The sequence below is a fragment of the Pseudorca crassidens genome, chromosome 19, assembly GCF_039906515.1.
Source record: "Pseudorca crassidens isolate mPseCra1 chromosome 19, mPseCra1.hap1, whole genome shotgun sequence".
Lineage (NCBI taxonomy): Eukaryota > Metazoa > Chordata > Mammalia > Artiodactyla > Delphinidae > Pseudorca > Pseudorca crassidens.
Genome location: NC_090314.1, coordinates 20,452,699 through 20,467,512, shown reverse-complemented (window position 1 = coordinate 20,467,512; position 14,814 = coordinate 20,452,699). Strand labels below are relative to the sequence as shown.

The following is a 14,814-nucleotide window of genomic DNA, read 5'->3' as shown; positions in this document are numbered from 1 at the left end:
TTCTCTTCTCCATTACACCCCAAATTTCTTGAAAGAGTAGATTAACCAGTGGTCTTCAAACTTTTTTTTCTTGGACACCTCCTAAAAGTTTTATGCAAAAACATGCAGTGGTTACAAGAAAGGAGGGAGGGGTAGGAGGGGTCAGCCCTAGCTGGAAAAATACATGAACAATTTCTTCCTTTACATCAGAAATTTTATCATTCTTTCATCTTGAACTTGTATTTCCATTCCACTTTCCTCACAGAACTCTATTCTAAGGAGTATATTTTATGACGAAAGTCTTTTATAACTTTGTGATCACTTTCGTCACTTTGTTATAATTTTCTGCAACAAAAATATGTACATATATTGAATTTTCAACCTTTTTACTTCTTTGGCCCTGCTTCCCCCGACCAGGGGTCGAACCCGCAGGGAGTCTTAACCACTGGAACTCCACGGAAGTCCCTCTTTTTTACTTCCTGTGACCAAAAGTCTCTTGTTAAATTTTTCTCCTGGATTGAATTATCATTGCAATTATTACTATCAATCAAAACAAAAAATATTGTAAATTTATATAAATAATTGTTAAACAAAAAGTACATTTTTATTGGAATTAAAGCTCTTCATGAGATGGATGGTCCATCTTCTTTTAAAAACACATTTATCTGTGGATGAACATTACTTGCCCACTGCAGCTTTATTGAGATATAACTGACATTTAACATTGTGTATGATTCGATGATTTGATATATGTGTATTTTGCAAAATGCTTACCACAATAAGGTTAATTAACACCTCCATCATGTCACATAATTACTTTTGTTTTTTACAGTGAGAACACTTAAGAGTTACTTTCTTAGCAACTTGCAAGTATACAATACAGTATTGTTAACTATAATCACCATGTTTTACATTAGTTCCCCAGAATTTATTCATTATATAACTGGAAGTTTTTACCCTTTGACTAACATCTCCCCATATCCCCTACTCCCAGCCCATGGCTACCACCATTCTACCCTCTATTTCTATGAACTCAACTTTTTTAGATTCCACACTTAAGTGAGATCATACAGTATTTGTCTTTCCCTGTCTGACTTACTTCCCTTAGCATAATGCCCTCAAGCTCCATCCATGTTGTCACAAAAGGTAGGATTTTCTTCTTCTTTTTCTTTTTTTGGCAGAATAACATTCATATATATATATATATATATATATATATATGCACACATACGCAAGTATATAGGTCTTCTGCCCATTTTTTAATTGGATTATTTGTGGGAGGTTTTGCTATTGAGTTACATGAGTGATGAACATTACTTAACACTAGAATTAGACAAGGTTCAATAATAAATTCTATTTCTATTTTTTTAATAAATGCTAATGCTGAAAAACCTTGTTCACATATATAAATAGATGACAAAATACCACACATTTTATTGAATACTTTCTGAAATATAGTCAGCCCTCTGTATCAGCAGTTTCCATATCCATAAATTCAATCATAAATTCATACCTTGCATGGAATGCCATTTCATATCAGGAAGTTGAGCATCCAAGGATTTTGTTATCCACGGGGGTCCTGGAACTCATCCCATGCAGATACTGAGGAATGACTGTATCTATATATGCAAAAAAAATTAGTGATTCATCACCAGAAATTATTTTTAATAATCTCTCAGCTGACAACCTGATTAGATTTTCCTTTATTTTTTGTTGAAAGCAGAGAATTTGCAACCACCTGCGTTGCAAAAGTCATTAGAATTATCCACTTTCTTATTTTCTGTGAGGTAGGCTAAAAAGACTTTACCAAGGTTTATCAAACTACTATCAGTTATACCAGTTACTCTTACTTAGAGGCATTTTGTTTAACCTGATATACTCAGAAAGGGCTAGGAAAATTAGAATATTGTTCATTTAAATACACCTTTGTTAATTTAATTTTTTTGGGAAAGGTACTTTTGTCTCAAGTGCTTGAAATATATTTCCTTCAAAAGTTTGGAGCTGCAAATTTAGCTCATTCAATACATGCAAAATATGGGCGTCAGAATCTAACTGGAGGTGCCAGTTCTCATAGTCAAACCCATCAAATCAGACTCATTTTCTATCATAGAATCTGACATCATTGTTAAATTCAAGTAGATGTGTTAATACACGTTCCTGTGATGCTGAGTTCTAATGCTAAGTTAGATGGGAAAGGAGTTTGTGTGCAACTGCCATTAATATATTCTATCAGTGCTCCTTTCTTTGCTTTGCTCTCATTGGATTCCTTAAGGGACAAAGCATATTTTGTCAGGGGAAGACAGAAGTCAGTAAACTGCTAACCTAAAATAATTAAACAACCAGTTAATTTTACCAGGAAAACGGGTTTATTTGGGAGCAGCAAAGAATTGCAATTCAGGACATGGAACTATGGTGAGCCACATGCGAGTCCAGTTAAGCAAAGGACAGGAAACTCTTTTATAGAGAAGAAGGGGACGTTGGGAGGGGCTTCTAGAAACAAAAGGTCCTTTGGAGGAAATTGGGAGTTTGAAGTACAGTGGCTTTTTATTGGCTGAGCTATTGCCAGGTGAGGAAAAAATTTTTTCTTCCTCCTGCTGGCAGAAGTAAAGTAGTGTCACTTCCTGCTGGAGATGCAAGGTACTTCTCTTCCTATTAGGATCTGTATTGATGTGGAGTGGTATGTACATGATAGAGCTTCCCCCTTCTGGCCTCCTGACTCCAGTTTAGTGAGGTTTCCCTTTATTAATTTTCACAAGACATACATCACCCTTATTTCCACTCTACTTTATATGAACTCAAAACACCCAAATATAAGCCAAAACATATTTTTAATGCCAAACCTTGTCACCAACAAAAATCATCATTAAACGAAGGAAGTCACAAACCCTGACCTCAATGTCTTGACTTAAAAAAGGCTACACTGGCACTGTTAAAAGAATGAAAAGCTACAGATTGGAGGAAAATATTTGCAAATCCTATATCTGTCAAAGGACTAGTATCCAGAATCCACAAAGAACTCTCAAAACTCAACAATAAGAAAACAAACCATTTAATATCACATTGTATTGACAAAACTGTTTCATCTTTTGGGGAAAATTGATTTAACTCTTTTAAAGCAAAAGCATATTAGTTTGAAAACTGTGCCTCTCCAAGTTGAATAAATTCATGAACTCTAGTGTAAACTCAGTATTATTTCAAAGGGATAGTGCATAAATTTAAGAGCAACTTCAATATCAATAAAGTGTCCTGCAAATTTTTCTTATAGTATTTTTGGACAATTTACATGTTACTACTGATTATAATTAAAGTGTTCTGCATATTGATTCATGTTAGAAAAGTGTATAAAATTGTTACTACTGATTTGTATTATTAAATGTTTTCATCGCAACATAAATTCTTGTAACTGCTTAGCTAAGTCACGAATTAACCTTTCCTTAGAGTTTCAAAATTAGCTCATTCATATGCAGTGGGATATCAGTGAGAAAACATAATCACACTGCCTTAGGTCTTTGATTATCGACTATTTTGCAAGCATTCCTATGGTTTCAAGAAAATCTTGAGTTGAAATTAAGAGTACACTAAATAATTGTAAAACTTGTCCAGAACTCAACCAAAAGCATTGGCAAAGAATACGAGATCACTGAATTGTCTTCCATTTCTTTCAACAGTTCTATAGACTGGCATTTTCATGTACATGCTGAACAATTTTAACAACTGTATCCATGACAGTTTTCATAGTCTGTTTCAGAAAACTGAACATAAATATTTTTACTTTGTGTCATACAATGGAACAAAATCATAAGAGAATCATCAGCCTCTTATTTTAAAATTTCAGTATTTGAATTTTTGACCGAACATAGCTAAAGAACCATCTGTCACAATAAAAATTAGGTTTTCCATATCTACCTGAAATTCTTCTCTTACAGATGTAAAAGATTCAAAAATATCTACACCATCAGTTTGATTTTTAGGCAGTGGATTGATATTTCCTCATAAATTTAAAAGTCCTTTGAAACAAAACTTACCCAAATTATTCATTGTTAGTCTTGTATTACACAACTCACCTAAAACTAAAGAAAAGTGCCTGTTTTCACATGTTGAATCAGCTGATCTTTGACATTATTAGGAAAAAACATCGTATTCTACAGGTAATTGTTTGGCAGTTTAACTGAAGATACTTCAATTTTTATAAAATTTAGTTTTTAGTCTTTTCCTCATCATTAAATTTTTTTCCACAACTGAAATAATAAATATCTTATGCACTGCAATGGTTAAATTAAAATACGTCTTACCAAAACAACTAAGTTGTGTTTGAAGAAAAAGTATCTTACACTGCTCCAGTTTTTAATTTTATTTTTTACTTTTTTTTTTTTTAAATTTTGGCCGCACAGCACAGCTTGCAGGATGTCAGTTCCCTGACCAGGGATTGAACCTGGGCCATGGCAGTGAAAGTGCAGAATCCTAACCACTAGACACCAGGGAACTCCCCCAGTTTTTTATTTTAAATTTAAATTATTTTAAATTAGATAAAATGAAGTAAAATTAAAAATTCATTTCCTTGGTTGTATTAATCACATTTCAATCTTCAGTGGCAACGTGTGGCTACTGTTACCATATTAGACAGTACAGCCGTAGGTCATTGATTCTTATGCCTTTCCCTTTAATTAGTGCCCTAGCTGCATCATTTCAATTTTGACATTTATTTTTATTATCATTCAGTTATAAATCTTTCTAACTTCCCATGTGATTTCTTTTTTGATTCATGGTTGTCTATTTCTCCCTTAAATTTTGTCCATTTCGGCTTCACATACCTTGGAGATGTAGTATTAGGCACATACACATCTATGATTGTTGTGTCTTTTGATGCATTACACCTTTTATTGTTATGAAACATCACTCTTTATCTCTGATATTACTCCTTGTCTTGAAAAAATACTTTATCTGATCTCCGTATAGCCTCTCCAGCCTTCTTATTGTTACTGTCTGCATGGTATATGTTTCTCCACACTTATAACTTCAATCTACCTATGTTTTTAGATTTAAAATGTCTTTTTAACATCATGCAATTGGGTCATGCTTCCTTATCCACTCTGACAATCTTGCATTTTAATTTAAATGTTTAATCCACTAATATTTAATGTAATTATTGATATGGTAAGGTCTCCCTTTTGTTCTTTATTTTCAGTTTGTCTCATCTATTTCATATTCATTTTGTCTTCCTTTCTTGCCTTCTTCTGGGTTAATCAAATACTTTTTAAAATTCTGTTTTAATTTCCTTGTTAGCTTTTTAGCTATACCTCTTTGCATTATACCTTTAGTGGTTGTTTTAAGGATTACAGTATACATCCTTGAATTTTCACAATCTATGTAGACCTAATTTTGTACCACTTCATGTAAACTATAAGAAGCTTGAAAGTGTAGAGTTCCATTTACTCCAGGCCTTCATGCTGTAGTTGTCATATACATTATCTCTATCGATGGTATAAACCATAACACATGTAATTCTTGCTTTAAATAGGCAGTCTTATATTTACTTATATCTTTACCATTTCCATTACACTTTATTGCTTCCTAAAGATCAGAGTTTCTGTTTGGTATCATTTTCTTTTACCCCAAAGAACTTTCTTTAGTATTTCTTATACTGCAGTTCTGTCAGAAACGTACAATTATCTTTATCCAGAAATATCTTTTTTTTGTTTGCCTTTGAATAAAATCTGCCTTTTGCCTTTTTTGTTTGCCTAAGAATAAAATCTGCCTTTTGCACTTTTTTGGGGGGGTAAAATATAAAGTTTACCATTTTAATCATTTTTAAGTGTACAATTCAGTGATATTTTGCCTTTATTCTTTTTCTGAAGTTTTTTTTTTTTGTTTGCTCTCTCTACAGATAGATATAGATCTACATATCCTTTATTCTTGAAAGATATTTTCTCTAGAGTTCTGACTTTTTTTTTTCTTTTAGCGCTTTAAGGAGGTCTTTCCACCTTCTGGCCTCCTTTGTTTCTGTTTTGGTTTTGCTTTGGGGTTTTATTTTTGGCTGCCCCACCCAGCACGCGGATCTTAGTTTCCCGACCAGGGATCAAACCTGCGCCCCCTGCAGTGGAAGCTCAGAGTCTTGACCACTGAACCACCAGGGAAGTCCATTCATTTTTTTTTCTTTGTTTCTGATAAGAAACAACATTTCCTTGTATGTAATGTATCATTTTTCTCTGGCTGCTTTCAAAATCTGTTCTTTATCTTTGGTTTTCAGCAGGTTGGCAGTAATGTACCTGAATGTAGTTTTCTTTGTATTTATTCTAAACACTTGAAGTTTGCCAAGCTTCTTGAGTCTCTACATGTTTTTCACCAAAGTTAATAACATTTCAATCAATATATTTTGGAATATTTTCTTCTGCCCCAATACCTCTCTCTTCTCTCTTTCTGGGACCCCAATAACATGTAAATTAGAGCTTTTGAGGTTTTCTTTTTACTTCTTCTTCTTTTTTAAAATTTTGGCCATGCCACATGGCATGTGGGATCTTAGTTCCCTGACAAGGGATCAAACCCACATCTCCTACAGTGGAAGCTCAGAGTCCCAACCACTGCACTGCCAGGGAAGTCCTCTCTTTTTACTTCTTCAATCCTTTACTTCCCCCCGTTTTTCAGAATGGATAATTACCATAGATATATTTTCAAGTTCACTGACTATCAGTCATTTCCAATTTACTGTTGAGCTGAATTTTTCTTTCACATATTGTATTTTTTAGTTCTAGAATTTCCATTTGGTTCTTTTTTATAGTTTCTATGTCTCCATTGAAATGTCATATCCGTATATTCATTATGATCATATTTTCCTTTACTTGTTGAGCATAGGTATAATAGCTGCTTTAAAATTCTTGCCTAATTCCAATATCTGGGGCATCTTGGAATCAGTTTCCACTGATTGATTTTTTTTCTCTTGAGTACAATTGTTATTTTCTTGTTTCTTCATATGTCTACTAATTTAGGGTTGCATCCTGATATTATGAATGTCAAACATCTGGATTCTGTTATGTTCCTCCAGAGAGCAGGCAGATAGTAGAATTCAGGGCTCCCCTTCAGTAGCCCTCTTCTCCAAGACTTCCCTGCTGCTAAAGTTGCCCTAAACTCTGTCCTCTATTTTTCAACCAGTAAGACTGCAGGTTTCCATCAGAATTTTAGTGCCCTCTGAGGCACTGACTGGGGCCTGCCATCAGGTGAAAAGCGAAAAAATGAGAAACTCACCCCTGCCATTCCTTGCTTCCTAGTGCCAACTCCTCTCTGCATGCTTTAGGTTATTTTCCAAGGCCTCCAGATAATTTTTGTTACAATCTGTACAGAGTTTCTAATTGTTATCTGTGGAATGGTTGTTCTGATATGAGCTCCTCCATCATTATTGGAAGCTGACCCCCCTCCTGCCCCCAACAATCTGTGCTCTAGCCATATTCAATTATTTGTAATTTCCAGAACAGGCCATGTTCTCTCTTGTCTCTGGGCCTTTGTACACACTCTGTCTCCCCACCACCCCACCCCAACCCAAGTACGTTCTACAGGACTCAGCATAGATATTACCTCTTTTGGAGAACTTCATTAGTCAGGACCGATTCAAGTAACAGAAATCTCCTTGTACTAATAAGTCAAAAGGGAGAAGAGGATTTAATGTAAGAGTACAGAAGTATCCTTGGGCAACCCAAAGACAGATTCAGCTAGGCCTCAGAAACCAACCAAAACCAGACATTCCATTTCACTGGGACTTTGTCTCCATCTCTTGTGTCTGTGCTCTGCCCCGCTGAGGGACTCCTAAGAATGCCAGTTTGCCTCTTCAAGTTGTTTTGTTATTGCCTGTTTACTTCTCTTTCTTCCTCTCTGGACTATAAGTTCCTTGAAGGTGGAACTATGCCTTTACTGATTTTGTCATTCTCAGAACTTAACAGAGTACAGTCAACAGAGCTCATGGGTCATGTTAAAAAAAAAAAAAAAGGCAGACGAGTAGATCGACCCTTAATATACAACCCAGCAGGTGCTGAAAAACATTTTCAAGGTGCTTTAGGAGCCAGAAGAGAAAGCAACCACGTCTTCATCTGGGCAGTCAGGAAGCCTCAGGAAAGACACTCCGATGACGTTGCTTGTCCTCTGATTGGGGGATCAAAGGAAAATCCCATAAAGAGCAGAGACTGTCTTAAAGACCCTCCCAACCCTCTGGGTCTCCACTGAAATGAAAACACTCAATGTCTCTCTCCACGTCACTCGAACGGACAAAGAATCACGGAGCGGAGACCTGGGTGATCCATTTCTCTAACACTTCAGCCACTTGAGATTTCTTTCGGTTCCTCTTTCCCACCTGAGAGCCTCTGAACATTTTCTTCCCTCAACCTAGAGTGTTTTCCTGGTCATCTTCCCTTTGACTAACCTCTAAACAATTTAAGGTTTCAACTTCAACGTCATCTTCTGGAGAGGAAGGAGTCTCCCCTCTTCCCGTCAGTTAGGGTGAACCCTATTGCCACACATCTCACAGCAGCCCCACTTCCCCTTTCGGAACACTGGTCTCATTGTCCTGCCCCATGTACAGGCTGCCTTCCAGCAGGCTGAAATCTCTGACAGCGGGGACCACGTCATCTGGTTCCTGCCTGTTCCCAGGGCTCGGCACACAGCCTGGCCCCTGGGAGGTGCTCAAAAATACTTGTTGCTTCCATTGAATTTCAGTAGTTAGTACAACTTCCTCATTTGAAAGAGAAAAACCAAGGCACAGAGGTGGGGAAGTGAGTTTTCCAGCAGTCTCATTAGTGGCAGGGCCAGACCCGGCATTCGGGCTGGAGAGCTCTCTGTCCTGGGGTCCAGCTGAGTTGCCTTCTCAGCTTCCTTCTTTCCTTCCAGAGTGCACAGATGGTCAATGGGGACATTGGTTTTTTAGTTTGTATTATCTGGGCTTTTTTTTTTTAAATGTATTTAGTTTTGGCTGCACTGGGTCCTCGTTGCTGCCCACGGGCTTTCTCTAGTTGTGGCGAGCGGGGGCTACTCTTTGTTGTGGTGCGTGGGCTTCTCATTGCAGTGGCTTCTCTTGTTACAGAGCAGAGCCTCTAGGCGCGCAGGCTCAGCAGTTGTGGCTCGTGGGCTCTAGAGCGCAGGCTCAGTAGTTGTGGCGCATGGGCTGAGTTGCTCCACGGCATGTGGCATCTTCCCAGACCAGGGCTCGAACCCATGTCCCCTGCATTGGCAGGAGGATTCTCAACCACTGCACCACCAGGGAAGCCTTTATCTGGGCTTTTATTTCTTCTAAAATGTGCACAAAGGTAGAACTCCCCCAGGAACATTTTTGATTCATGTAGAAAACCCACTACTTTCGAAGAGTGAAAAGTGGATTAAAAAAAAAATTTTTCCCAACTTTTAAATTTGAAAACTTTCAAACCTATAGAAAATTTACATGAATTAGACAATGAACATCCAGCTATACTTCATCTAGATTCATCAGTTGCTAACATTTTGCACAGTGGCCCGCTTTCTCTCTCTCCCCGTGTATACGTGTGTGTGTATACACCCGCACTTCCTATCTTTCATACATAAATGCACACACACTATATCTATGTATATACTCTATATGTACACATGTACACATACACATTTTTTGCCGAACCGTTTAAGTCAGTTGTAGACGTGATTACATTTTACCCCTGAACACCTCAGCACATACTCCCTGAGATCAGGAGTATCCTCCTACACAAATACAGAAAATCATCACCATGTTACAGTATTACTAGCTAATATACATCCATATTCAAATATCCCCAGTTATCTCAATGATTTCCTTTATAACTGTTTTTTTTAAATCCAGGATCCAATCAAGAATCATGAACTGCATTTTGTTGCTATGTCTCTTTAGTCTTCTCTAACCTAGATCCAGACTACTTGATCTTTCATGATACTGACATTCTCAAAGAGCCCAGCCAGTTATTTTGCAGAATTTCTCTCATGTGGACTCGTCTGATTGTTTCCTCATGGTTAGGTTCAGATTTAACTTTTTGTTGTTGCTGTTCTTGTTTTCAGCAAGCATGCCACTTGTGCGATGCTGTGGGTGCCTTTCCATTGCAATGCCTTCATTTCAGATGTCCTGGGCCCTGAGGACATTTACCAGATCCTCAGACCCCCAGAGCTGGGTAGCGGGGAAGCCCAGAGAGCCGGCAGATAAAGGCCAAAGCTTCGGTCTTTGCGGCAGAGTTCACAGCCCTTGATAGCTGCCGACTGTGGGGCACTCCTGAGGGGCCCCCAAGGCCAAGGTGAAAACTTCTCCTTCCCACCAGGTGCGCTGGCTGGCCAGTGGGTCACCTGCTGCTGTAGCCACTCTCTGTTGATGCAGCTGCAAGGGGAACAAGAAGAGGGCTGGGGGGCGTGGCCATGCCAATGCAGTCCCACTGGAGGGCAGGGACAGCAGGGGGACAGGGGGACGATGATAGAGGGAACCGGAATAAAAAACAGACTGAAAAGGTGACAGACAGAGGGGACACACACGCCAGAGAAGGAGAGAAAAGCAGAGAGTCAGACACAGAAACAGAGAAAAACAGAGACTCAGACACACAGGCCCCCAGAGGAAAAAAGCACCAGCTGCCTCACTAACAACTTCCGAGCCCATTTCTGAGGCTCTTTGGCCTTGGGATTTCGGAAAGTGAAGCAAGTTTGTGTTTATCCTGGTCAGACTCAAAGGGTACAAGGGTTTCTCCAAAGGGGCTGTGTGGGGTCACTTGCTCAGACTGTACTTTTCCAAACAAAGAACTTCTCCTTGGTGTCCCAGAAGCCAGGCCCTGGGCCAGAAGTTTCCTGCTCTGGCTCAGAATGTCTCCCCTCCTTTCACAGGGCTGTCTGCAGATGGGGAAGCCTGCTTGTGACACATCTGGGGTGAAGGGGAAGAACAGGAGAGGGGCAGACACATGAAAGGACCCAGAGAAAAGAAGAGTCCTAAAAATAGCCTTCCCTCTATGAGCGGGGAGCAGTCCAAAATCCCAGGAGCTGCCCAGCGCTGTGACCTTAATAACAGGCCAGAGTTTTCTCATGAGAAAAGGGACTCAGGGGCAGAGGGTGGAGGGACAGAGAGGCTGCTAGGCTCTTGGACTGAGCAGGGCAGAAAAGCGGATCTAAGTGACAGCTCTGCTAGAGCGAAACTCCTCCGGACGTGGCTAGAGAAAGGCTCCTGATAGAGGAACTAAGCGTGCACAGAGAGGGTTCCCTGGCAATACTGTGCACTGTCTGAACTTTTCTTTGGCAGGAAGAGAAGAAAATGGAAAGAGGGCAGTCGGGAGCCGTGACCCCAGTTTCAGGGCTCACAGCTGAACCCAAGTGAAGAAGCCCCTTTCTGCCTGCTGCCCTCAGCCAAAGGAACAAGCCCTGCATCTTACTGAGGAGGTTGAGGGGCGTCAGGGGGCGGGAGAGGACATCCCGAAGGCTCTCCGTCCATTCGCGCTGCTCCTTCTCGCTGGGGCAGGTGAAGACGAATCTCCGCTGCGGGGTGACGACGGTGATGCCGGCTTTCCAGCGATTCCCTCGGATGCCCTTAGGCAGGTCCTCATACACCTGGTACCCCTGCTCATCGCTCCCCAGAAATACCTGGCCCTGCTCAAAGGCGTCCTGAAAATAGAAGACACAGGTCGTCAGAGGCCACAGCTGGGGCTGAGGGCCACCTGCAGGCCTGACAGCCCCCCAGGTCCATTTTAGTAAGAGGTGTGTGTGTTGGGTGGGGCTTCTGCTGGGGATTTCGGCTAGATGGGACCCAGAATTTAAAAGGCTCAAACCATAAAAGACATCACACACGGCATCTGTTTAAATGGTACTTAATATTTACAGAGAGTTAACTCTGCACCATGAATTCAAGGACTTTACACATAGTAACTCATGTGACCATCCTCACGGCAACCTCTGAGGAGGGCAGTGTTACAAAGCCTATTTTCTGGGGGAGGAAACTGAGGCACAGAGTGCTGAGTGCTCTGCCCAGAGCGCACCCCTAAAGGTGGCAGGGCTGGAACTGGAGCCCAGACAGCCGAGTTCTAGCGCCCTCACTCCCAACTGCTACACCCCACAGTCTCCGGTTGGAAGAGAGTCCTGCCGGGAAACATCTGTCTTAGCTACTGATACATTGGCAGCAATTTGGACACACATAAAGGACTTCCTGAAGGTGAGGGAGAGCACAGCTCCATGCACAGACTGACTTAGAGACAGGTGACGATGGAGGTGTGCCTCTGGCTGGGTTTCTCCAGCCCTGTCGCTTCCCCATGGTTCCCGACCAGCACTGACCCCACCTCCGCCTGCAGGTGCACAGCGGTGGGGCTGGCAGTGGCTCTTACCAGCGGGTTCTTGTAATAGAGCAGCCTCCGCTCCTGGGGATCCAGGGCAAACCACCTTTTCTTGAAAGGCTCTCGCTGCTGCAAAAAAGGAAACCTCGTACCAGGCTCGGCCAGGCGGTGGGGACAGAGGTCAGAGGGCCATCCTAGGCCAGGCCGAGGGAGCCGGCGGGTCCCAGCCCCGCAGTCGCACACCCCAGCACCCCTCCCCAGGCCTAGAGCTCTGCAGGCTCCGCCCCATCTCTCCCCCACCCATCCCACCCCCTCCCCCAGCCCCAGCTTCGCCCTGCTGCCTCCAGGTGCTGCCTGTGTGGGTTGGAAGAAGCATTTTACCCCTTTCTCAGGCTGTGGACAAGAAGTCTCAGAAAAAGGAAGCTGGGAAATCAGAAGTGGCTACGCTCAGCGCTTCTGAAAGTGCTGGCCTTGGCCGAATTCTATCCTAGGTCAGGGGAAGGAAAGCCCCTGGCCAGAGCCACGGGGAGGGCGGTGCTACCAGCTGGTGAAGGAAGAGAACCTGCAACCCTTTTACAAGTTTTCCAGCTGCCCGAGGCTTTCTTTACCCTGATTGCCTAACACCTTTCACTGACTGGCATCTTAACAAGCATCCTGTCAGCATATTACATCTTAAAACAAACAAACAAACAAACAAAAAACACAACGCACTGGAATGCTGTCGCTTTGGGGTTCTTTTTTAGGGAGCTCCTCTGCTTTTCCCTTCCTTCTCCCTTTCCCTCCTCCCTTCCCTGCTTCCGCCCGTCACAACCCCCTACCATCTCCATCTTCTGACTTTGAGCCTTGCCCCACCAGCATGCAGCTGGGCACCCAAGCATGGGTATATATAGGTGTGTTCTCTCAGACTGATCACTAGTCCCTGCGCCACTTGAACAGTCCTGGTAGGGCCCCAGCACAGAACACACAAGGGTTCTGGAAAGTCAAAAGCTGTCCCCCAAGGAGTCCCTTTTCAGCTATGCTTTCCCAAGAGTAAGATCAGTTAGATGGTGTTAAGAAGACAGAAGCTAATGGTGATGTTGATAAAGCGGGAGGATGCCCAATTACAGGGAGAAGCACCTCAGCCATGCTGGACCACACTCCAGCCACCTGGTCTCCACTTGATCCTCCAGCCCCGGAACTCACAAACATCCATTTACTTCCCCTTCCTCCCTCCTCTCTGCCCCTGGTTCCCCATTTTCCCACCTCCCAAATCCTGCCCTACTGCCCACTGGGACAGGGGCCACGAAAGTCTCCCCGGGAGTGGAGGATATACCTTTGGACCGGTTTTTTCCATGAAGCCTTGCTTGAGGTAGTTCCTGGTGATGAGGGGCACAAGCTGGGGGAAGAAAGACACACACTGACACCCCTGCCTCACACCCAGGAGCCCGAGGGTCCCCACCGAACTTGGCTCCCCAAAAAAGGGGAAGTTTGGAATGGGGAAGGATGTGTACGCGTGGTTCAGGGGGTTATATTTGGTATGGACGCAACATTAACATTTCAACAGAGCCAGACAACAGCACCCCAGATGTCTGCAGAGCTTACCAGCACAGCCAAGTCTTAGTTTCAAGGCTTAGTTTAGGGATTCCTTCAGCAACTCCAGGAGAAGGACACAGGCAAGGCTCTGAGGAGACCCTCCTGGTGTCAGGTGGGCGTATTCTGAGGATCTACTGTGTGTCAGGCTCTGTGCGTAATTCTCAACCACACTGTGAGGTGGATATTATCATCTTCGTTGTATATATGAACAAACCAGGCCTCAGAGAAGTGGTTGTGGATTTTCTCAAAGACACGTCATTGGTAGGATGAAGAGCTTTCACATCTAGAGGCGATGGACACCATACAGACACTAGTGGTACCCCTACCGCTACTCTATGATGCTAAAGTATAAACACGGCAGAACCCTCTGATCAGGCCCTTGGCCAAGACCTGGTCATTGGTGGGGATTCTGACCCAGGGCCATAGGAGGTGATGGCAGGGTGGGCAAGTAGAGAAAGCTCTGGACTAGGAGTCAAGAGACCTGAGTTCTAGCTCCAGGTCTGACCTCAACCAGCTGTGTTACCTTGGTAAGACCTTATGCCTCTCTGGGCCTATTTCCCACTATGTAATAAGGATACTGGCCTAGGTGATCTGCAGGATCCCTTCCAACTTGCCATCCTATGCTCAGAGAAGCTTCCAGGGATTGATGCTGGTCTCCTATGCTCCAGGGTGTCAACTGGCAAGTCTAGAGTTTCAAGTGACAGCCCAGGTTTCTGAAAACACAGGGGTTCTCCAGAGCCTGAGCCCAGGGCAGGGACGAAGCAGACATGACATCTGGGAATAGGAGTGGAAAGTCCGAAAGGGAGAAAATCGTGAGCTCAAAACGAATATATAAAGGACAACACTCCCCTTTCCCTAAAATGCATTCTGTAGGCTTTAATTCCTTCATTTGGAGAGAAGAGAAGTCCTGACAGCTCAGTCGTCTGAACTGGAGCCACAGCAGGGGGAGTCTAGGCCTCGGGAAGCCAATGGAAGAAGAAGAAAAAGCACGTGG

At 42.5% G+C, this 14,814-nt stretch overlaps 1 protein-coding gene across 5 annotated transcripts in view; it reads right to left on the bottom strand.

Annotated features, from left to right (window-relative positions):
* The window catches only part of ADAP2 (ArfGAP with dual PH domains 2), a 34,049-nt gene that overhangs the window by 1,141 nt on the left and 18,094 nt on the right, over positions 1 to 14,814 (bottom strand). For 4 of the 5 annotated variants that reach the window (XR_010937513.1, XM_067715825.1, XM_067715823.1 and 1 more), the window contains 4 exons: positions 13,561 to 13,623; positions 12,300 to 12,377; positions 11,358 to 11,586; positions 1,493 to 1,598 (listed from right to left, as the gene is read on the bottom strand). Coding sequence is in view for 4 of the 5 variants with exons in the window: in XM_067715825.1 (XP_067571926.1) it covers positions 1,516 to 1,598; positions 11,358 to 11,586; positions 12,300 to 12,377; positions 13,561 to 13,623 (453 nt within the window). In the remaining variant the exon portion in view is untranslated. Of the gene's footprint in view, positions 1 to 1,492; positions 1,599 to 9,220; positions 10,325 to 11,357; positions 11,587 to 12,299; positions 12,378 to 13,560; positions 13,624 to 14,814 lie in introns of those variants that run through there. The other variant, XM_067715824.1, reaches the window with a different exon arrangement.